This window comes from Ictalurus furcatus, chromosome 8, assembly GCF_023375685.1.
Source record: "Ictalurus furcatus strain D&B chromosome 8, Billie_1.0, whole genome shotgun sequence".
Lineage (NCBI taxonomy): Eukaryota > Metazoa > Chordata > Actinopteri > Siluriformes > Ictaluridae > Ictalurus > Ictalurus furcatus.
The window spans coordinates 20,031,978-20,054,855 of NC_071262.1; the positions used below are offsets into that span (position 1 = coordinate 20,031,978).

At 36.8% G+C, this 22,878-nt stretch overlaps 1 protein-coding gene across 2 annotated transcripts; it reads right to left on the bottom strand.

The window, feature by feature from the left end:
* Positions 1-1,222: 1,222 nt before the first annotated feature.
* Positions 1,223-21,315, bottom strand: wt1a (WT1 transcription factor a). 2 transcript variants are annotated; one of them, XM_053631364.1, is made up of 9 exons: positions 20,664-21,315; positions 15,946-16,068; positions 14,852-14,954; positions 11,828-11,911; positions 7,650-7,749; positions 5,789-5,933; positions 3,623-3,712; positions 2,919-3,002; positions 1,223-2,313 (listed from the first exon to the last, which is right to left on the bottom strand). In XM_053631364.1, the coding sequence occupies exons 1-9, from the start codon at positions 21,058-21,060 to the stop codon at positions 2,192-2,194; spliced, it is 1,248 nt and encodes a 415-aa protein (XP_053487339.1). In that variant the 5' UTR covers positions 21,061-21,315; the 3' UTR covers positions 1,223-2,191. The 2 variants fall into 2 exon arrangements, with proteins under 2 accessions (XP_053487339.1, XP_053487338.1); XM_053631363.1 differs by having other exon boundaries at positions 2,910-3,002.
* Positions 21,316-22,878: the final 1,563 nt, after the last annotated feature.

A 22,878-nucleotide genomic window follows, 5' to 3' on the forward strand; every position in this document is an offset into this window, starting at 1 on the left:
TTTGGTGGCTAACATGATTGTCTACATGTTCCACTCATACCTCAAACACATTCCACATTAGACAAGAAATTAACTTCATTTCATTAAATTAAATATGAATAATAGTTTTTTTTAAGAATATTATATGTACTGTATTTATGTTTTATATTCAGGTTAAGTGCTTGCACCATAAACGCATTACTAAGCATTTTAAATGCCTTGAGGTCCAAAGACACCCATGTAGCCTTAGTCTGCTTTAATGAACACTTTTAATGTTTGGAATTTTTCTTGGATTTTTTATTCTTAGTTTCAGAACGAATGATAATTCAGTGTGACTCCTAACCTTAGCCAACCTTTAGCGATGTAAATTATTGAAAAGTAGCAGGATTCTTATTTTTGGTTGAGGAAACCCCACAGCAAGCACACACACACACACACACACACACACACACACACACACAGACATTTTTACTGCCATCAACACTTTAATTATAAAAAAGGTTATCAATAACATACTGCATATATTCATTTGATACAGATAAAACAGTTTAAGTAACAGAACCATTCCATCCGAGTAGTTTTCACATTTCCTGTCTTTGCTAATGTGAGTCACATTTTCCACAAAATGAAGCTATTTATTTCATGTTCCAGCTGTGGAGCGACAGTAAAATTTACAACTTGACCACAAACCATAGTCACATAGCCAGTGTGACCTACTCATAATTTAACTCCTGATGGTTACAGAGAGACACTATTTACAGAGCAGACAGACAAAAGTTTCAGGGGTTATACCTTTATGATTGGTCCATGAATACAAACGTTGGAATTGTGACATAATGAAGTGGGCTTCTGAATATGTGGGAGGAAATGAATGCTCAGTTTATTAAAAGAGATCTTAATTTACAAGAGAATGTAATAAATTAGTCTAAAAATTCCTAGGAGCTAGTATAGTAAATATAACGTGCACATATTATTATACATCTCGACAGCACTAGCAAGGGCATGGTTATGTCCTCTGTGGTAAAAGGGCTTTCAGTGCTGGTACTGAAATGTCCTTGGAGTTGCGCTGTTGGGTCTAAGTGCCCTTCTAAGACTAACTTCCACTGTCCAAATCAACATGATTATCATACAACTGGTCTTATTAATAATTCAGCATTTAAACAAGGCTGTGTGTTCACATGAACAGCCCATTCCTGCAGTATGTGAGGGGTGGACAAAACACTAGCCAAGCCAATTTCATGTACTGGCTATTAGTTTTTTATTCTTTTTTTTTTTCTTCTTAATTTGTTCAACAGGCAGAGAAAAAAATAACCTCTCAATACTGATTTTTTTTTTTTTTCAATACAAAACTTCATATTTGTTATGTGTATTTAAACAAATTGAGCTTCATGGCTGTTCAAGGTACCTCTGTGCTTTCACTACTTGTTCTGAATTCCACCACCTGCTGAACTACACACATCAGCTTTTACTAGTCAGGTAAATTAGCCTTCACAGATGAAATACAACTAACTAGCTAACTAATTTGTTATTACATAATGTTATCTATCATTTTTAGCATAGTCAGTTCATTTTTTGCACAATTAAAATGAGACATTTTATTTGATAATGAGATTTATGATTTGTCCACCCCGTTGACATTTCTCAGCATGGTGGAATCCATGGAAGTTCTGTTTGCTGCAAACACTGAGTGTAATCACAGTGTAATTTTAGTGAGCCTTTTTATAATAAATTACAAACATTTCTGAGGAAAATGTTTACATTCCAGTCGTTTTTATCTTGGTTCTGCTCTCACTGTGCATTTTCAACCTTTCGCAAAGACCTAACGGCTACATGCCAGCTAGCTAAATCATAGCTTGAGTCATTAGCTGGCATTATGCTCGCCTGCCATATTTAACTGTCACCTAGCAACAGTGTTCTTGAGACCTGAATCATCTAAATGGAAATCTTATCATGTGTCAAATACACAAGTTCACAAGGTTCTTTTGAATATCACACTTCGGGCAGATGAAGTAAATCCTAGAACAACGCAAAGTTCAATCTCCAGTCATAGAGAAGTTGCAGGCTGCAAACACTGCAGTTTATCATATTTTTTAATTCATCAACTAAATACCAGGGCCTTCATGAGCTGTTTTAGAGCCACACATGCAGAGCCAAGACCTGCAGGACTGGAATATATCTGACAGCAGATGCAGCTTTCATGACAGCAGGGTCTTTAGATGGCCAGCTGAAGTTTGGTCAGGTTCCTCTGGTGCATGTTGTGGTGCCGGACTAACTCATCAGATCGGGCAAACTTCTTCTGGCAGTTTGGCCACCTGCAGTTAAAAGGCTTCTCACCTGTGGTAAGAGAGAACAGCATTTTAGATCAGAGTAAGAGCTTAGATCAGAGCTCAAGGAAGATGAATTTGCTAAGGAAAATCTTAAAGTCACCCTCAAAACTTTTTCGAAATCATAATTTCAAATTAATTTTAAATTAATGAATCACTTGGCATGGCAGTTCCACAAAAAATGTAATTAGACAACAAAAAAATTGCCACTCATTTTATCCGTGTAATAAAAAGCCAATTTCAATGAATACACTAAATGAAAACTCAAGCTTACATATAGAGTATCCACCTTTTCCTTGAGAAATCGATGATGCATTGCTTGTATTTGTATACTGGAACTTGATTGGCTCTTGTATTTTATGATGCAATAACACTTGTCTTTTGAGTGTTCAATATTAACTCGAAACATCACACTTTTCTGCACTTTCCAAACAGATTTTAGGAAGTTAAGGGTGACTTTAAGGAGGTCAAGATTTCCCAAAATAAATAAATAAATAAAAACATTAAATTATTTATTTAAAAATGAAGGATTTTACTAACTTATGACCTCTTAGATAACAATTGAAAAGAGTGGATAAAGATATGAAAAAATAAAAGTTTACGCACTTGTTTTACCTGTATGAGTCCGGGTGTGGGTCTTAAGATGGTCTGACCGTGAGAACTTTCTCTGACATGTCTCACACTGGAAAGGTTTAACACCTACATGCATACACACATATACAGACACACACACACACACACACACACACACATACACACACGCACATACACACACAAACACACAAAGAGAGAAAGAGTATAGGCTACAGTAGAGGCCAGGAGGGAATCCCTTCTAAGAGCAAGAGGACTAGAAGTGAAGCACTACATCTCTCTAACACTGGATGGATGATGTGAGAGCATGTCCTGCTAGTAGCAATCCATCTGCAACAGGCAGTGAATCAGGAAAACGTCGCCATCTTCAGCTCTGACACTTTCTCACAGATTTTCTCACACGTTATGACACATTTCTAAACATTCATGCTGACAACCGACTGTGTTATATCATCATGTTAGACTGTATTATGTGCCATCAGTGTTCTTCTGCAAGCAAAGGGTCATTTGTATTAGCATTAATGGCTTACAGATAATATACACAAGTGCCATAAGGAATGAGTCATTTTGAAAATAAAATATAAGCTGTTTATCACAGATTCTTAATCTGTGGCTTGAACCATAAGGATTGTGCTGACTGGTATCTTTTCTCTGGTGTAAAGAGCAAACTGAAAGGCAGAAGAAAAGGGAAACAGAGGACAGGACAGATGAAGATGCATGAAGCAAACCTGTGTGTCTCCTCTGATGTCTCTTCAGTTGGTCTGAGCGGGAAAATCTCCGGCCACAGTCTGTGAAGTCACACTGGTATGGCTTTTCACCTGCAACACAATCACAGTCGAAGTGCTTTTTCAATTCACTTTTAAAAACAAGAAGCAGTCTTAACAGCAACCAATAGTACTTTATTTATCACCAACTTCATCTATTCCAACAACTGAAATGGTCACAGTGACTTTGTTTGATTGGCTGGTTTCATGTAAAGAATAAAATACTTAGGGTGTGCTGTGATATTAAAATAATCATCTGTGATTTGGTATAATGTGGCCCAACACAAAGCAGAGTGTTACCACCCCAAAATTGATTACTTTCCCAAAAACAGCACTTCCCAAAGTATTTTATTCCTTGTATACCAAAGCAATTTGACAACTCTAACAATTATTGACATTTATTTAAGAATCATGTCTTTTGACCTTTTATACCCTACAATTGAACATCGCGCCCTCAACACACACATGGTCCCAAACTGTTGCTACAGAGTTGGAAGCACACAGTTGTCTTTGTATGCTGTAGCATTACAATTTCCCTTCACTGGAACTAAGAGGCCCAAACCTGTTCCAGCATCACAGTGCCCCTGTGCACAAAGTGAGCTCCATGAAGACATGGTCTGCCAAGGTTGGAGTAGAAGAACTCGAGTGTCCTGCAAGAGAGCCCTAACCTCAACCCTACTGAACACATTTGGATGAACTGAAATGCTGACTGCACCCAAGGCCTCCTCACCCAACATCGGTGCCTGACCTCACTAATGCTCTTGTTCTTATAACAGCAAAGGAAGGACTAAATCTGCAGTGGGATGTTCAACAAGCAAACATGGGTGTGATTGTCGGGTGTCCGCAAACTTTTGGCCATATAGTGTACTTACATTTAATATTGTGTAACCATATCAATGATTTCATCCTTTTTGAAGAAGAAAGAACTGTTTATATGTAGCATCCACCATTCTAGTCTCTGTGTAAGTTTTTACTATAGAAAAGAAAACTGTCTGGAAAACTAACTGTCAGAACTGCTATTACAGAGAATGAATCAACATCTGAATCAATCCAATCAGAATAGAGAATTCAACAACATACTAGGGTCAGCAAAATTTGTGGAAAAAAGGATCATTGACAGAATTAACAAACAAAAAATGTTTCACAGTAAAGATTTTAATTTTGACTTATTTCTGTTTTTTTTTTTTTTAAAAAAAAAAAAAAAAAGACAAAAACAATGTAGTCATGTTATTAACTGACCAACATGGCTGTTAAATCAGCATCTCATAGAATCAGAAATAATCAAATAAATGCATATTGATTTATTTATGCTGCATGTGAGACATAAAATCACAGTGCCTTTTTTGTCTAGTTTATATTCCTAATTGTTTGTCAGATTCACAAGTAAAATTGTGTTATGACAACACAAACAGCACCAACAAAACAATTTAACTATTTGAAGGTATCATTGTGTGGTGTTGTCTATGTGTGTGGTGTTGCTCTTGTTGGTACCATTCTTACTGGACCTGTGACTAATGGGAATTATTTTTTCAGTTTTCGGGTGTCAAAAGCATCAGCATGTTGTGTGGTGGTTAAATAATCTAAAAAGCACACAGCAAGTCCGAACGTTTGGCTCTCTTTCTGAATCTGTGGTTAATCAGCATTACATTGGTCTTGATTATCTGACTCAGACTGGGAGTTGGAACAGAACCAAAGCCTGATCTGGTGTTTATGTGCAGGGAAAACACAAAATTATGCAGTACAGGAAAGTCTCTATCTATATTGGAGATACACGGAATGTACTTTCTGTGATCATGAGTGTTGCCTAGAGCCATGTTTCTCAAAGTGGGGTCTGGTGATCCCTGGGGGTCTGGGATTTTTTAGTTTTTGCGGTGTAAATCACCACCTACCATTAATAATGACGTCAACCAAAATCTAATGATAATTTAAATGAAAATGGGTAGAAAGTTCAGAAATGGAAAAACTCCAATAAATATAAATGCGTTATTGTACACATTAAAATAATGTGCCTAACTTTTCAGTAGCTTGTTTGTAAAAAGATTTTTCAAATAAAGTGGTCCCTGACTGTAAAAACTTTGAGAACCTCTGATCTGAAGAACCACACACGTCTCTTTCTGAAGCTCTTGGTACCTGTGTGTTTGCGACTGTGCATCTGTAGGTGAGAGAGTTTGAAGTAGCGCTTGTTGCATCCTGGATATGCGCACATGAACGGCCGCTTCTCGTTCGTCTCGGAGCGTACGATGGCTGGAGCAATGCCGGGGACCCTTCGGACATCCTACAGCAAAATATTTAACCATGATCAACAGAAAAGAACATTTTCATGGTTTATTCTAAAGCTCATGGCTGTTGTTAAAGTGGTAAAGTCTTGCTGCCCTTCAGGACTCAGGCTAGCTATAGAACCAAAAATATTGCACACCAAGAGCTCATTATTGCAAAATTAGCTGTGAAATGATCACTGGGATTCATCCATGCCCACCGCCAAATGGGAGCTGTTAGTCACGGATGTTAGGCCGACCTTATCCCATGGCCACTCTCCCCCACCCCTCATTTGCCCACCGTTAGGGCCCATCTGCTCTTAATTAGCTAGCGCTTAGCATAATGGCGTTTTTCTATACGCTGATGTGGTAATGAATGTGTGGTAAATGCTACTGATAAGTAAATTACTAAAGTGTTTTATGGCTGTGCTGCCAGACTCATCTATTGACCCCATGGGAATGATAACACACCGGTCTATGCCACGGTTACCAACATGACTATTGTGCTAGAGTGCTATTTTTTTTATAGTGTGTATAGTAAGGTCAGTCAAGTACAAGCTTATACAGCTTGTTCTATATTCAGTACTCATTAAGATTCATTATTATTATTATTATTATTATTATTATTATTATTATTATTATTATTGTTATTATTATTATTATTATTGCTTAGAGTGCATGATGGTGTGTGATTAATTCTTACAACATATCTACTACAGAAAATAGCATACTTAAACTTAAGCTGCATTGCTTAATGCTTTCTAAAACACTCAGGGGGATTTTTTTTAACAATCTTCTCAATGAGGAACTAGCTCCGCTCTGGAGAATCTCTGCTAGCACTGCTTTAAGACTGACAGACATTAATTAAGACCTAATGATTTATTAGCATGTGGTTGCAAATGGAAACTGTAGCTTTGTTTCTAATGGAGCTTTTTTTTTTATTTCCTGTTCTCTTCTCTCATCTAAAAATGCCTTTTGAGTGTCACAAATGTTCTGGCAGGTTCCTGCTTCCTCTCACACAACCTTCTCATTGCGTCAGAGCCATTCTCCCTGGCTTTATTATTATTTATTTGCTGTTCATTTCACTTACTCGTTCATTCGGGTCTGCTTTATCACTCGTCGCCTTTTTAAGCATGCTCTTTTGTGGTGTGGTTACGTTAGAGTAGAGTGTACATGTGGAGTTTCAGAGGCCGAGTGTGAATGCAGAATGTGCACAAGCACAAGTGTGTGCTTGTTGTATGTTTGTGTGTCTGTGTGTGTGTTTGTGTCTTGCCCTGACCTTGGCCTTGTATTAGCAAATGTGGGAAAACCCAAAGTATTCCAGTTCGTTCTGAATGATATTGGACTGAAATGACTGAAATGTGAATGTCTTGCCATCTCAGTTTATAGCAGAGTGCCATTGCAGGTCAGAAAACACACAGCAGCTAACATAACTAGCTATTTTAATTAACGAATAATCCTTAGAATAATGTTAGTTAATACTGTACATTGCCACATTACACATTAGGAAAATGTGGCAAGCATTTTTTTTTATATCTGCACATTTTTTTATAATGTGTTTACATTATATTCATATAATTATATGGATATAATGTATACATACATGTAAATTATATGGATTTAATGACATTGCTCTGTAAACAGTTACATCTTTAGTTGTCTGGGTCTGTAATGGTATGATCAATAATGCATTGTGCATTATTTGTACTGTAGAGTGTGTATGTGTGTGTACTGACCTGAATTCCTCTGAAGACCCCATGGGTGTGTATTCGGTACTGGGTGCTACAGCTGTACACCATGGGCGTGCTCGGGTCATTCTCATAACCCGCTGTATGACTGTGTAAGAAGGAGACACATAACACTTTCCTCATTAGAAATTCTCAATTCTTAAAACCTGCACTACTGATTTAACATTTCTCTCAATTTTATTAAGAAATAGTTTGACGAAAAAATTCATATACACTATTTTAACCAAAACGTAATCAATTAGCCGACACATGCTTTGTGCCTGACAAGTAACAGAAGTTGATCTCTCCAAAAATCTTCTTCACAAAAATGTCCAAGTCTTCATATATTAATTCATTTTTAAAGAAATTATTTTGAGAGAAAAAAAATAGCTGTCTGTATAGTCTGTATTCACAAGTTTGACTTTCAGCTTTAAGCACAATTCCAACTTCACACTTTGGGAGGCGGAGTTTAGGAGCATAATGATGCCAAACTGGGATAAGGAAAAGAAATATAAATATATATTCCATCTGTTTAAGATGGCTGCCACTATAACATTATAGGGTTTAGTGAAGTATTGCTCATGTTTATGGACTGCAATAAGTCATACTGTGTTCTAAACTACATCAGCAAGTCATTTTACATGAATTTATAGAATTGTTTATACAGTATATAGCACTTTGTACAGCACTTTGTACAGCACTTTCGTCAACAGACATGATTTTAAACATGCTCTATAAATAAAATTTACTTACTTGCTTACTTTAAATAAATAAAACAAAATTTGTTATTATGGAATTTTCCGCTGTCTAATCATTGAATGATGCCTATGATCAGCATTTTTTTTTTTTCTATTATGTTCTGGTCAGTACACTTGAACGCAATCTGGCCTCCAGCATTTTATCAGCAGCTGATACATGTTGTGGATTTACGGCATGTAAAGAATGTGCTGAAAAGTGAAACACCAACATGTCACCTGCCGAAAAGCTTTTTTACACACCTCATTTTTTTTTCCCTTGTGTGAATAGCATGCGTTCTTACTGCTCCTTGTGCTTTACTGTGTGGGGTTTAGATGACATATATAGGGCAAGACTGGCTATAAAACACTGAGGCTCATCTCTATAACTTATCTTGACATCAGGGCAAATTGCTCTTTGCTCCAATGTGCAATATATTCACCTCAACAATCCGAGGTAGGGCTGGTTAGACAGACGAATGGTGAACCAAGGGCCTCTTGCTCTCTCCTGAATTTATACCTGAACCAAAGTACACTGGCCTTTTCTCTGACCCGGGATTTGCACAAGTTTCCTCTGTTTCACCCCAGACATTTCCCATCTCACTATTTATAAGCTGCACAGTCTCTGACTGCATAGCATGACCAAATACTTTAAAGTATTTACTCTCTACTAATGTAGATTAGCACATAAAATTACTTTTAAACAGATTACTTTATACTTTGCATGTATATGTACTGGTAGCCATGTTCAGTATCTGCACTTTGTGGTGCATGATGGGACAGATTTCTGTTGAAATCTGCTTGGTAACTACATTTAATCATCCAGCTGTATTGATTGTACCATATTGTTCATATTTTTTTTCTCAGTGTGAACACAGTGGACAGTTATGTGTACTCTAGAATAAACTAGAGTAAGTATGCAATTTAAAACACAAGAACAAAAGTCAAAATCAAGCAGTGAATACATCTTAGTCCACCTTTGTACACCATATATACAGTAGCTTTCATATTCCATAGTATTTTGACATAATTGCTATTTTCTTCTCTTTTTTTTCAGCTATAACAGTTTAATTATTTTTCCTTTCTCTGATCTCCTAAATATACAAAGAATAAAACACTTCTATAACAGGGGCTTCCTGTTATAGAGGATGTTGTTTATTCCTCTTATACTACAGCAATTTGCCAACACTAACAAGATTTATATTAAAGCGTGACACTTTTTTTTCATTCATAGTAGCATTTAATGCCATGGAGCATCTGTGAAACAAAGTTAGTTTCTATTATCACTTATGTTATAGCAGCTAGAAACAGTCTTTCCTCACCATTCCTCGCCTATAAAAATGGTACAAATGTTACCATTAAATAAATGTTACATAAAGCAGTAAAACATAAAATTCTCCGTCCTGGTAATTTACAGCTTTACCTCTGACTGTTCCAAAGCGCAGTACTGGAGACTCTTTCAATAAATGTTAAGCATCTCCTTAGAGAAAACTTCATTGTATTAACAATTATAAATGTTTTACATCCCGTTTATGTGGAACCTGACATACAATTCCGTGTATAAGTTGTTATTATAGAAATGATAACGCATAAGCATATTAATATAAACCTGTGATTTGTCTTACAGCCGGAACAAGCATTTACTATCACTATCTTGAGATAACATAGCAGTAGATACAGAGCAATCACTTTCTGAAAAGGAGCTAATTTTTTTTACTTTTCTTTCTGCACAAGCCAAAGTTATTAAAAAATGTCCATATCCTGACTAAGTAAGGGTGAAACGGTAACTATAAAGCTCTCTTTGTCTGTCCGTACGCAAAGCCAGCCAGACCGAAGGACAGTGCAAAACGGCATCCTGTGATAAATCTTCTCACAGTTCATTCGTTCAACGGCTCCGGCCGCAAGCAAAACGCTCTGCCTGTATGTCTATGTCTAGGTGAAGCTTTTCCAGGGATGAAGAGATCAACCGGATGGATGGATATAGGCTGAGATCATATTTGGATAGAGCAGCATCAACAGCACTTGAGTATCCATCCCCTAGGGACATGCTAGGGTGTCTGCTTTTTTTTTTTTTTTTTTTTTTTTTTTTACTCCTGGAAGGATGGGGGCTGTGGATACTCAGCTGCATCCCAGAGGAGGATAGGCTGTCCCATTGTGCAGCGATGCACTTCCACTACTCCCCCAGTGTGCTCCCTTCCTCCCTATGGGCCGGCTCTCAGCCGGCTCAAGGCTATGGTGCCACGGGGAAATATATGGCCGGATATCACTCTCTGTCCAGACAAAACAGAGTGAACACATATACACACGCACACAAACCAAGAGCACTGAGTTTTGGCATGAAAGAATGAGGCAGGCAGATGCAAGGTCTTTTTTTTATTATATAAAATTATATACTATTCCAATTGTCATTTTACCAGTTTGGGACTTGAACTTGACCAGGATGTAATTTTATCCTATTTTCTGAAGGTGTTGCTTAATTTTCTAGAACAGCAGCTCAAAGAGTTGTCCTGGCTGCACATCACAGCTTTATATTAATGTGCTTGTTCTAATATCGTTTCCATAGTAACAGCTTACACAGAGACTTGTATGTTGGATGCTCTAAATATTCAGATTTTAAAATGTGCAATTGTTGATATTATGATGTCTTCTGTGAGATGTTTATTTAACATATATGTTATATTCCTTACATATTACATTTAACATTTTTGGAATGAGTCTCCAGTGTCAGCACTTAACTTCAGGGCTAAAGCTGTAATTTTAAGGTTTTTCGAGATAGGAAAATCATAGTCTTTTTAGTTTTGTCAAATTTTTTAATTTAACTTCAAGAGAGAAAAAAATCATGTCTGTTGAGGGAACAACTGTTTATGGCTGATATAATGTAATAAATAATAGGAGCTAACTTGTTTCACTGACATTTCACAACATTTAATGTTATTATAAATGTATGATGTAATTGTTGGAAAATTGCTGTGGTATAAGAGGAATAAAATACTTTGGGACAAACTGTTATAGGAGAATAATCAATTTCCCACCATGTCATTGATTATTTTCCCATAACACCATGCCCTCTTATGTTTTATTCCTTACATATTACATTTCTATAAAATAAACTTTGGTTGCATAGTTGATGGAGAACTTTGTGTTCTTCATTATTCTGCTATTGTTATATTGCCAAAACATTTCTGAAGTTAAAGAAGGTATGAAAATGTTTCCGTGTTTGTTTGTTTGCTTTTGTGTTTTTTTTCTTTACAATAAGTCACTTTACCAGATACTGATTTACAGCTCAACATTTTTTCAGCTCGACATGTCGGCATTGTGAGTCAATGATCAGATATGTGGTTTAGTGGCACACCCCGACCACGCTTTTCTGTTCCCAAGTGAACTCATAGAAAAATATGCACTAATCCCCATGTGGATGATTTCCTCCTGTGATATCAGGTCAGTTTCACGTACCTCTTAATGCTGGACGCCAGCGGGTTGACAGGGTTCCAAGCCATGCACTCCAATTGGGATGCCATTTGGTATAAATTGTCACTGCTGGGGTTTAGACAAGCACAAGTCAACACTTAAGTAAATGTGTTTGATCAAATTATTTTTTGCTTTGTTTTGTTTTATTTTACTGTTTCTACAGTGAACGGAGAACACTGTACGGAGTACACTGTATGTCAAAAACACCTAGACTTTGGCGAATGAAAAATGGTTTTGAAAAGGGGCATCCTGGGTAACAGCAAATGAATCTCTCAGATACACACACACACACACACACACACAGAAGGGGGTTGCCCAGACCAGCAGGATAATCAATTAATCAAATGAGACCATTTCTCTGAACAAGAAGCTGCCATAAGTTATTGAGAGGTTGACTGGAGGACCATTAGTTACTCTGCCAGGTGCTTAATCAGACACATAGTCTGGATTTATCTTCAGCTCCCCTGACATCATGGCATTGGAAGTGTACACCGGTGTGTGCTGGTACCTGGTACAGTGTAACTACACAACTGCAGCTTCGGCGTCATTATTGGAATGCAGCCTGCACTGCTTAAGCATTTATAATGTTAGCAATATGTCCTGACTTGTGGATACAAGTGTAGTTTTAATGGATAATGTTTTAATACAAACCACTGCATTTATAACAACACACAAGGCCTAATTGCAACACTCTTGGTGTCCCTTATCTCCTTCTTTTTTTGCAGAAATCCCTGCAGTAGGGAGGGGCAGGAATTCATTTTTGTGTGGTTTATACTTTCTGTGATTTCCTCATGCTTTACACACCAACAATGACCCATCTTTGGCTCTGGTTTTGATAACTCGACATGTTTTTATTCCAACCACCTTGAAACGACTAAAAACAGCAGCTCCGAGCTCAGGCTGTGTAAATACAGAGCTGTTGGTACCAGGCATTCGATTAGGAAAAAAAAAAGCTGCATAGCATTTTGATTTGAGGATTCCCAGTTCCCCCTTAACTCCAGCAGAGAGGAGTCTGTTTATTACAACATGCCGAGCGGGAACTGGAAGACGAAGCTAGAGAATGGAAGCTCGCCTATCGACTTGATTCTGCTGTTTTGAATCGTTATGTTCCTTCCGAGCTGCAAAACAACGTCGCAGAAGTATTTCAGGAATTCCACAGCTCGTTTTTTGGACTGGTAGCAAGCGCACAGCCGTCTCAGGCTGTGGAGGGAACTCCTCAGAGAACGGTTATCAGATGGAAGGAATTCAGGACTGGTTAAAAAGTGGAAGCCAGTGGTGGAAAGGACAGTTTATCTTGGCCTGGTACATTCTACTATTCAGCACTTGACCTCTGGTGAGCTTGAGCTGCTGCCTGTAGGACAGAAACCCAGCCTTGATGTAGTAAAGTGCCATCAATCAAAATCTCACATGTTGTCATTTAAATGTTTGAAATGTTTATTTTCAGAACGGTGTTTGAACAAGAGCTGACATTCTCATATAGGTCAATTTCATCGACATATATTAAGTGTTTTAAATGGAACGGCATGTACTGTGATATCTGCTAACTCAGTAAACACTAACCATTTTTCTGGAAAGTGATCTTTCTACAGAATTTAATTCCAACCTTAAGGTGGATCCGACTTAATCGAGTGGACTAGGATGAGAACTGAATTGTGTAGGAAAGTAGATCAGGTTTTGTAATTTCTGTATTAAATGATCAAGTCGTTGTCTTATCATCATCTCATCCATACAGACGAAGCAAGGCCTTTAGTAGACACAAGTGCAAACTGTGAAACAAAATGGAAGGCAAGTATAATTCATGCGCTATCTAACAGAACGTTCCAAAATCAGAAAATAATTCATGTGAGACAGGCAAAGAATATAAAGCAGAGTTGTGTTTTCTCCTCAAAATAAGAATCTTATTTTATAATATTGGCACTTTGTACTTTGTACATTTCACTTACGCCAAAATAATTAAGGGGTTGTACATGTTTTGCTTATAAATAAAAAAACTATAAATAACAACTTTCTGCATAAATCCAAGCCTTATTTATGTTTGGCAGCATGATAGGGAATGTGATACAAATGCATAAATACAGACCTAGCCTTTATTTATGCGATTATTTATGCTTGTTGTCATGGTTACATTCCAACATGGGTACAAAACAACGATTAAATATTTGAGCTACATAATATAATACAATATAATATAATATAATATAATATAATAAATAGTCAACACCCACCAGCCAAACAGTAACAAGTATTTTATAGGCCATGATATAAATCTGTACATAGCATTCCTTTCCAAAATAAACCTTTAATTGCTCCTTTTTACATCACTTCCTCCTTCCTCTCTGCAGTGGGCATGCTTGGTGTTAACCTGACCTTCTGGGGTTGAAAGAAAGCCGCTGATTGCTACCTGTTTGTTTTATATCCTGTACTATTTACAGATGACTGGAGGTGAATTTCAATTTCCCGTCTTCACTGGTTGCATAACAAGTCTAATAAATCATATAATATCATACATCGGGCAGTGTTTTCATGCTTGCTGGATTTGAAAACATTTTATATTTATATTAAGTTTTAAGAAGTTTGAACGGTAAATGGATAATACTAAAGGATAGTACTTGTACAATGTAAACAAGGCCCTTGACACAGGCCTGTAAATTTCCTCGCCGTTAATGGTGTGCTCAGGATATATATCGCCTAGCCTTCTCAGAAGCTTCTAGATAGCTCTTCGGAGGTGTACGGTTATGACACTAGGTTGTGTGTAGAAAAGTACTACTTTGGTTGTGACCAGCTGAAACTGCTTGGTCCAGGAACTTCTACGACGCAATTCCCATTTTAATCCAAATCAGTGGCTGTAATATATTTTTTATTGTTATTGTTTTCAATATTACAAATGGTTACTTTGTAAAAGTAACTACACTCTAGACACTGATAAACATTTACTAACCAAGACTAAAGACAGCATAAACAGGCAGGAGAAGTTCTTTTTTTTATTTATTTAGGTTTTCATGATCGTACCTGTTGTAAGGATTTCTCAGGAGCAGAGCTTGGCTTCCTGTACAACTCTCTGATGGCGTGTGACAGCCGTAAACAGGTGGAGGAACAGGATACTGCTGCTCACCTTATAACACAAGATGCAGAGCTGTTAAAAATGGGAAATAGTAATCATAACTTTCGGTGTCTTCCCATATGCACACAGACATTTATTGAGCTCAAAAATAATGTGCTTGAAATCAAGCCTTTGGAACAACTTCCCAACAAATAACACGGTTCAGCCAATAGTACAATTCGCTTTGGGGATTTTCATCTTAACATCTTAAAACATTGTCAGATTTCCAGGCTGCTCCCTCACTCAGCTCTCGATGCTTAATTTAGAAAGTCAAGTCTTTTGTAACTAACAAGAACGATCCCTATGTGGACACTTTGTATGTCTTAAGTCTCATGTGGAAAAAAAAAGCTCTCGGCTGCATGCTTCAAGTATCATAACTTTGCTGTTCTAATGAAGTGCATGAGCAAGCATGTGTGAGAGAGAGAGAGAGAGTGTGTGTGTGTGTGTGTGTGTGTGTGTGGTGAAGTTGGTCTCAGAGAGGGAATCTGAGCTCGGGGAGGATTTGGGGAGATGCAGCCGAGTACACTCTGCACTTATGAAAACAGCGGCCTCGCTCTCTTTGAGGCCGTAAAGCAGGCCGACCTCTTGCTCGCAAGTGTAAATGAGGAATCGGTGCCCTTAATCGGCCAGGTCCCAAAAGGCAAATGGGTCCCATGGTGGTTCTAAACTTGACAAAAGGGCTTTCACGTTGCTGTTCTGACTAGCCATCAGCTTGGTGGTCTCCACTGGAATTATGGCCCGATAAGGTGTTTCTTATGGTGTTTATCTACGCTTTAACACAATGTTATGTGCACGAGACTACTAGAGAAAAGCACACTGATTTACTGTCAGTGGAAGAGTCTGAGTGCAACTTGATGTTGGATTGATTTGGACAGAGTTTGCCCTTTGACTTCTGAGCGAAGGAAAAACACTCAGACGTTCGGCAAGTACGTGCCGGAGCATAGAATTTCGTACAGATGAACCGAAACTCATAAGAGACTTTGTAATTGGTGCTGATTTTTACCCATGTTGCTTTGCTGTGGGATGGTGTCTTCGTGCTTGAAGGGGTGGTTGGGGAACTGTGAGGAGTGGTGCGACGGCGTGTGTCCGTAGTTCGTGGCTCCATCGAAGGAAACTGCACCGTAACCTGGAGAAAGACAATTTACGTACACGCATTGAAACAGTGAAGAAGTGGCTTTAAAAAAAGTTTTAACCTAAAGAGATTAGGTTAAAATTCAACAACACACAGGAAGTGAAAATTTTGTGAATCATAATTTAATTCCACATTGGCCTCAAATTGTAAATATGGATTATCAATGCTATTTTACCAAATAATTTAGTTGCCAAGTTAACATGGTACTGCGTAGCTTAACAATTATTTCAAACATGTATATGAAGATATTAACAGTTGACAAAAATTGTTTTGGGCGAGATTAACATTGTATACTTGTTAACTACATTTGTCTTGTAGCTCCAAAAGAAAATATACATACACTAAAACCTTTTTAAAAAATCTTGGCTGATAAATAATTTTTGAGTATATTTTTCATTTTAGTTTTGCTCAATGTGCTACATAAAAGGACCTGCTCTGTAGCTAATGGTTAGGTAATGACCCTCTCATACCCTAATGACCCTTGGCCCCTCCTGACTCAGGGTTGGAGGGGGAACATCGTGCCTTGAGTGCAAACAAACGCCGGGCAGGATGATACAGTTGAGAGCAGACACTGGGTTTAGGGTATGAATCATGCCTTGGGTGACCCCGGGTCATCCTCGGCCTCGTAAATCACTACATCCCAACGCTGCCTTCATTAATTACATACAACCACTTTCACCTCGGAACGACAGAGAAACTCATTAAAGAGGACCATTCCTCTTCCACCCCACCGGGCTCGCTGATGGCCCTGGAGACTGGGAGGAGCACCCTGAGCCATGGTGTGTGTGAGAGTCAGATTCTGGGCTGCCCATTAACATGTGTGTGTGGGGGGGGGTTACACCAAAGACAGGAGCTTTACCAATGTTCCTATATTTACCTGGCCGAAACTACCTGTCGCAACAGTGTATGCCTACTGTTCTTCAGTGTAGTGCGTTCAAATACTGAAGAAATACAATAAAAGTGTTGCTGTGTTTAATATTTGATTCATTAAGATTTGATTACAAATAGACCTTCTCTGTGGGTGATTAATACAATACATTTTAGTACAGACATTTTGGTATTAGTATATTCTATTAAAGGAAAGGTTCAGCAAAAAATTACGTGTTCTAAATTTTTTTCTGTAAACCAAAAAAAAAAAAAACTATAAAAATACAACTGAAAAAATTGTTCATCAGACAAGAAATGGTTGGTGTCTAGAATCTGCTTTTTAAGTTTTTCACTGAAGCTACGAAGTTAATGTAGATAACAAGTAATGCACGTCAGTGTCAGCCAACCCCAAAAACAGGAAAAGTAAAAGTAAATAAAGACTAAACCCATCTTCACTATATTTGAGGTAAGGATAAGACTGTAGATGTAAATTTGTAATTTACATTTTTGTCCAAGTTTTCCTTTAACAAGTAATTTATCTATTCACACTATACACACGTAGTTAAGTATGCAACATTTTACCAAACCTGTTACTATAATATTCACGAAAAATGTTATCGAAGGTTAACATGTGAGCGGTTTGGAAATCCTAAACCACACACTGTATTGCCGGCATGAACTCGTCGGATTTTATGCACTCCATAACTCACTCCGTGACTTCACAATCCCTTAATGGTAGAAAACATAAAACCGTCACCTTATGCTTTATCCTTATTTACCTGTTTTGTGTTTATTGAATAGATTATGATTGTGTAATGTATGGGAAATAAAATAGAGGTTTGGCTTTTATACATATGAGCATATCTATATAATTCAATAGTTCTTAAGTAATCAATAAATAAAGTCAAGTACATCAGTAGTGTTATTATTTTGTCATGACTATTGTGTGAGACATGGTGAATCGGATCAAACATTTTTTTAGGGTGAAATGACTCCAGATGTGCAGCTACATCCTGAGGTGTATTACTTTATTTGATAAAATGGTTGCTATAAATATTATGAATTATAGTATAGTGATTACTGTAATGTATCATTTTATTATACAGTATTTAGAATCACTTTAACCAACATGTGTTTTGTATAGTACATGAGAGTTATAGATTATTTACATAAATTAAAATTGAAAATAACTGGCTTAAAAAATATATACTTTAAATGTCATATTTTACTTAACAATAGTGTTTGACATTGGGTCAATTAAAAGTGTAATTTTAATTGTTATTTATATTATATAGTATTGTCATATAATGTGTTTTTCTTAATTAAAAAAATTAATTAATTAACCCTCTAAACTGATTATTTTTTGTTAACTATATTAGTTAAAATATGAAAATCTTTTTTTTTTTTTAATTGCTATATGAGAACTTCAGATCTTCAGAACAGACTTTTCCCCCAAATTCCATATGTTTACATATGTTAAGTCTGAATAAATTAATAAACAAACTGAAAGTGTGTTGGTTACAGATGATGAATGATGTGTAATTTAAATTTTTTCCCTAATACTGCTTGTTCAAATATTACAAAGCTCTTTTGCACAATAAAATCCATCATTTTCGGAGGAAATGGCTGTTTTCTTACTGCACTCCCGAAATTTTATCAACACTCCCCATGACCAAAAGCAACACATCTAATGTTTTTTAATAAAGATAAACATTAATCACTTTGTGTGCATCATCATCTACTCAACATGACACAATTTGGGTCAAGGTTTAAATTTCATTTCATAAAGTATCCAAATGCGTATTTAAAAAAAAAAAAAAAAAAAAAAAATTTTGCATGGTCAAATGCATGGTCAAACCCGAATAATTAAAATGGATAAAATATTTTACAGGTAATAAACTAATATTTCAAATGATTTAGCTTTGTTTATTTTTTAACTGAGATTTATATGATGCATATTTTTGGGGTGTACAGCATACTGGACGGGTAGGTATCTAATACATATCTACAGATTGGTGACAAATTAAAGGAAAAACTTGAATAAATGAGTGAAGAAAACAAGCTTCTTCTAGACAGGTGTACTGAATAATACAATAAGAACATTCACCATGCTCTCTTGCATGTATAATAATGTAGAACAGACCTAGATTACCTTTGGGATCAAGATACTAACTGAAAAGTCTTCTTATTGTTTAAGAGGATACATTATTGGGACATAGCTTCAGTCACAAACACTTTGTTTCAGTAGGAGCAGTGACAAAACTAACATCTGCATTTGAGAAAAATGTCAGTAAATAGGTTTGGAAATTGTCGAAAGTGCACGTTTAGTGATGCTTGTATATGAGTGTGATATACTAGAAGAAGAAAAAACAACTCCAACGCAAGACGTGTTCAGACGGTCAGCAAAAAAACAAGCAAATGTTGGTTTGGTTTTGGTTTTTTTTTTTCCCATTTGTGCGTCATCAGTGTAGAATAAACATGTCGAATCTCCTTTTAATATATAACACTTTTTCAACACAATTTATAAATGAAAGGTCTGTTTTAAAACATTATATTTTAACTGAAATTTAAGGAGATATGTTTATTAAAGATAACTAATATATCAAAATAGCATTAACAGTTTAGAACTCATTAACAGTTTAGAACTAGCCAATTAATAAAAATGTAATACCTACAAATATTTTAAAAGCTATTATTATGCTCAAGACAGTAGATTTAAGTCATTCCTGAGTCATTATTATATTATTTATGATGTAGTCACATCACTCATAGAGAATAGTTAAATGAAATGTTTATGCATGATTATTAATATAAACATGACATGTTTCATGCTAAGATTCTCTGAGACAGAAATAGTGCACTGTGTAAGTGGTTAGCAATACAACAGGGAATTAAGCTATGATTTTAGTTTGTCTGATGTTTTAACTCATTACACTCTAGTGGATTTTATTAATTATGTACATTTTTAGAATATAGTTTCTCAACATGATGGAATCTCACACAAGCACTACTTGACTACAAGAAGAACAAACTTTCTGAATGCATTTGCTTTACTGTTGTTCATGGTTGTCATATTGATCCCTGATGAAGGGCTTTCCCTAAATGTTCTTCTTTTTTTTCTATTTTTTGTATAAATCAAGACATCACAGTAACAAATTCAGTGAACTGATACTGATATATGTGCTATATGGTTTCTGGATGAAGTTTATGACACTAAAACATCAACACCAATAAAGTATAACACACTGAGAGAACTTTTTCTGAAACCAGTGTATTCCTGACACTGTGTGTTGATTTTAATTAGGGTTTTGGGGGGTTTTTGGCCTGTACTTTGTGGTCATTTCCAAATTAAGCCCAAGGCCTTGCACATATATACTTTCATATTGCTAAATATGAGTGACCTAACCTGACTTTGGAACTTACTGTTCCTGTGTGGCCTGTTTTTCTCAGGTGTCTCAAATTTTACTATTTTGCTGTTGTTGTTGTTTGGTTTTTTAATATATGGATGGCCATTATTTTCAACCAAAAGAGTCTATTCTTTGTAAAATCTTCAATCCAGACTTCTATGACTGTCAGTGTTGCAAAGTGTGTATCTGTTATTAAACAAGAGCATTATTATATTAGGAAATTGTTTAAGAGAGTCACAAAAGGTAAACCATGTCAGGTTAGAGCTCTGACACACAAGCAGTCTGTGTGTGAGTGACAGTAAGCTATTTCCTTACCTTGGTTCCTGGATCCAGTCTGGCTGTCCATGCAGTTGGACAGATACGGGCCATTACTGAACATCCGACTTTGGCTGGTAGGGGTCTGGTTCGGAGCGGGTGCTCCGAATGCACCGTACCTGCATGCCCCAGTACCTGTGAACTGTCCTGAGAAGTGGACGGTGAAGGCGCTGAGGCCACAGTGTGGGTCCTCATGGGGGTCTGTGGAACCCCAGGTGGGTTCTTGCTTGATGAAGGAGTGTGAGCCCAGTGAACTGTAGGGGGCACCAGTATGGAAATCCAGCACGGGTGCCCACTGAGGGGCACTGCTGACAGGCAGAGGGCAGTTCCCATTCCCCGCTGGCAGGGCCGGCACTGGAGACAGGAGGGTGTTGAGGTCGCGTACGTCTGAGCCCATGGCGGCTGGCTCACACACCTCGGAGAACAGCTCCAAAATGGAAAGACAAGGAATGAGTCTGAATTCAGAATCCGAGGCGAACTTTGAGTAAAAAAATCAAGTCCAGTGAAATTTCATAGCTGAGATTTGAAACTAAGAGACATGAACGTCAGCATGAACACTGCCTCCATGAGTGTGAGACTTTTCTTCTCAAGTAAAATAGCAGACCAAGATACTGATGGATGAAGAGTGAAGTACGAAGCACAGGGAAAGAGAAGACTCAGTGGGATGGTTTCTAAGAGGCCGAGTTCTCTGAATGGAGTGAAGAAAGAGAGAGGAAGCTAGGACGAGGAAGGAGGAGGTTAAGCTGGAGGAGGAGAGGTGTAGCTCCTTTACTTGTGTGTCTGTTTTCTTTGGAGCCAAGAAGGCTCAAATAGAGGCAAATGGAGGAGGCAGGAGGAGGAGCCAGAGCTCGGGACGGATGAGAGGAGCACTTCATTCATTTTCTTCAGCGTATAGGACACTCTTCCCTGCGCACTCCACATCACACAGGGACCCTCAATAAGCCTGAGTGTGTGTTTATGATAGTCAAGTAGATGGATAACAATTCTGTGACTTTGTTTTGGTTTTATTTTCTTTCAGTGTATCCCACGATCGCTTTCCATTTTTGTAGCTTCACTTCAAAATGAAACGTCTTGAAGTAACCTAAATTTCGGGTCTTTGTAATACTGATGTCTAATTTATTTTTCATCTGGATTTAATGTCACTTTCTCAAATGCATGCATGACTATGGCATTTTCAAAATGTATAAGTAAAGAAGGAACATTCTTGTTGCTCGTAGAAAAATAGGAAATAAAATCTGGTAGCCTTTTTAACGAGGCTCTCGTTGTCGGAAAGCTTCATTATTTTTGAGTTTCCGACAATGAGAAAATCTAAATAATTGCAGTGCAATTGTTTTAACGGTAGCCTATCTTTAGTCAGTTTAAAGCAAGAAAAGTTTTAAAGGTTAAAGGACTGCATCGTTGATATATATTGCGTTAGACTGTAAAACAAATAATAACAATAGCCTAATTATTATTATTTAAAAATTATTTTCGCCTGATCTTCTTTGCGTATAACTTATTTAACACTGCACGATGCGATGCAGGCTTATTTAGTTATCTTAAATATTATTTTAAAACCATATTTAGACTAATTTGTATACAAAAATGCCTGTAAAATGTGCTGCAATTAAGGGCGAACCCTAAAGCTAAAAATTTAATTTCAATCATTTTCTTTCTCGGCGTTTATCATGTAAAACAACGACATACTAATAAACTACAAAAACACCATCAACAACATCAATAATAATAATAAAATAATAATAAAATAATAATAATAATAATAATAATAATAATAATAATAATAATAATAATAATAGGCGCGCGCATTTTTTTTTTTTAAGTTCTGGATTGTTTTATTGTTTTATTTATTTCGCATCACAATGTAGGCTAAATGAAGTCAACAGACGCATGGCTTGTGTTTTTGTTTCCTCCTCCAGCCCTAGGAATTTAACAATATGAAATTACTTTCTTTATGAAACGAATTCAATGATGTGCGCATGATTTTTTTTTTTTAACCCAAAGTATAATAATCAAAATGACATTGTTGTAATTATCATGACTTTTCTTTTCTTCTTCTTCTTCTTTTTTTTTTTTTAGAACCAATAAACGCATCTTCTCCGAGTGCGTGTGCTTTCCAGGGTGAAAACAAAATCTTTTATAGTTGATATTTACAGAGATCCTGTGTTAAACCTAATTAAATAGCTATAAATCCGACATCCTTAACGAGCTCATTATT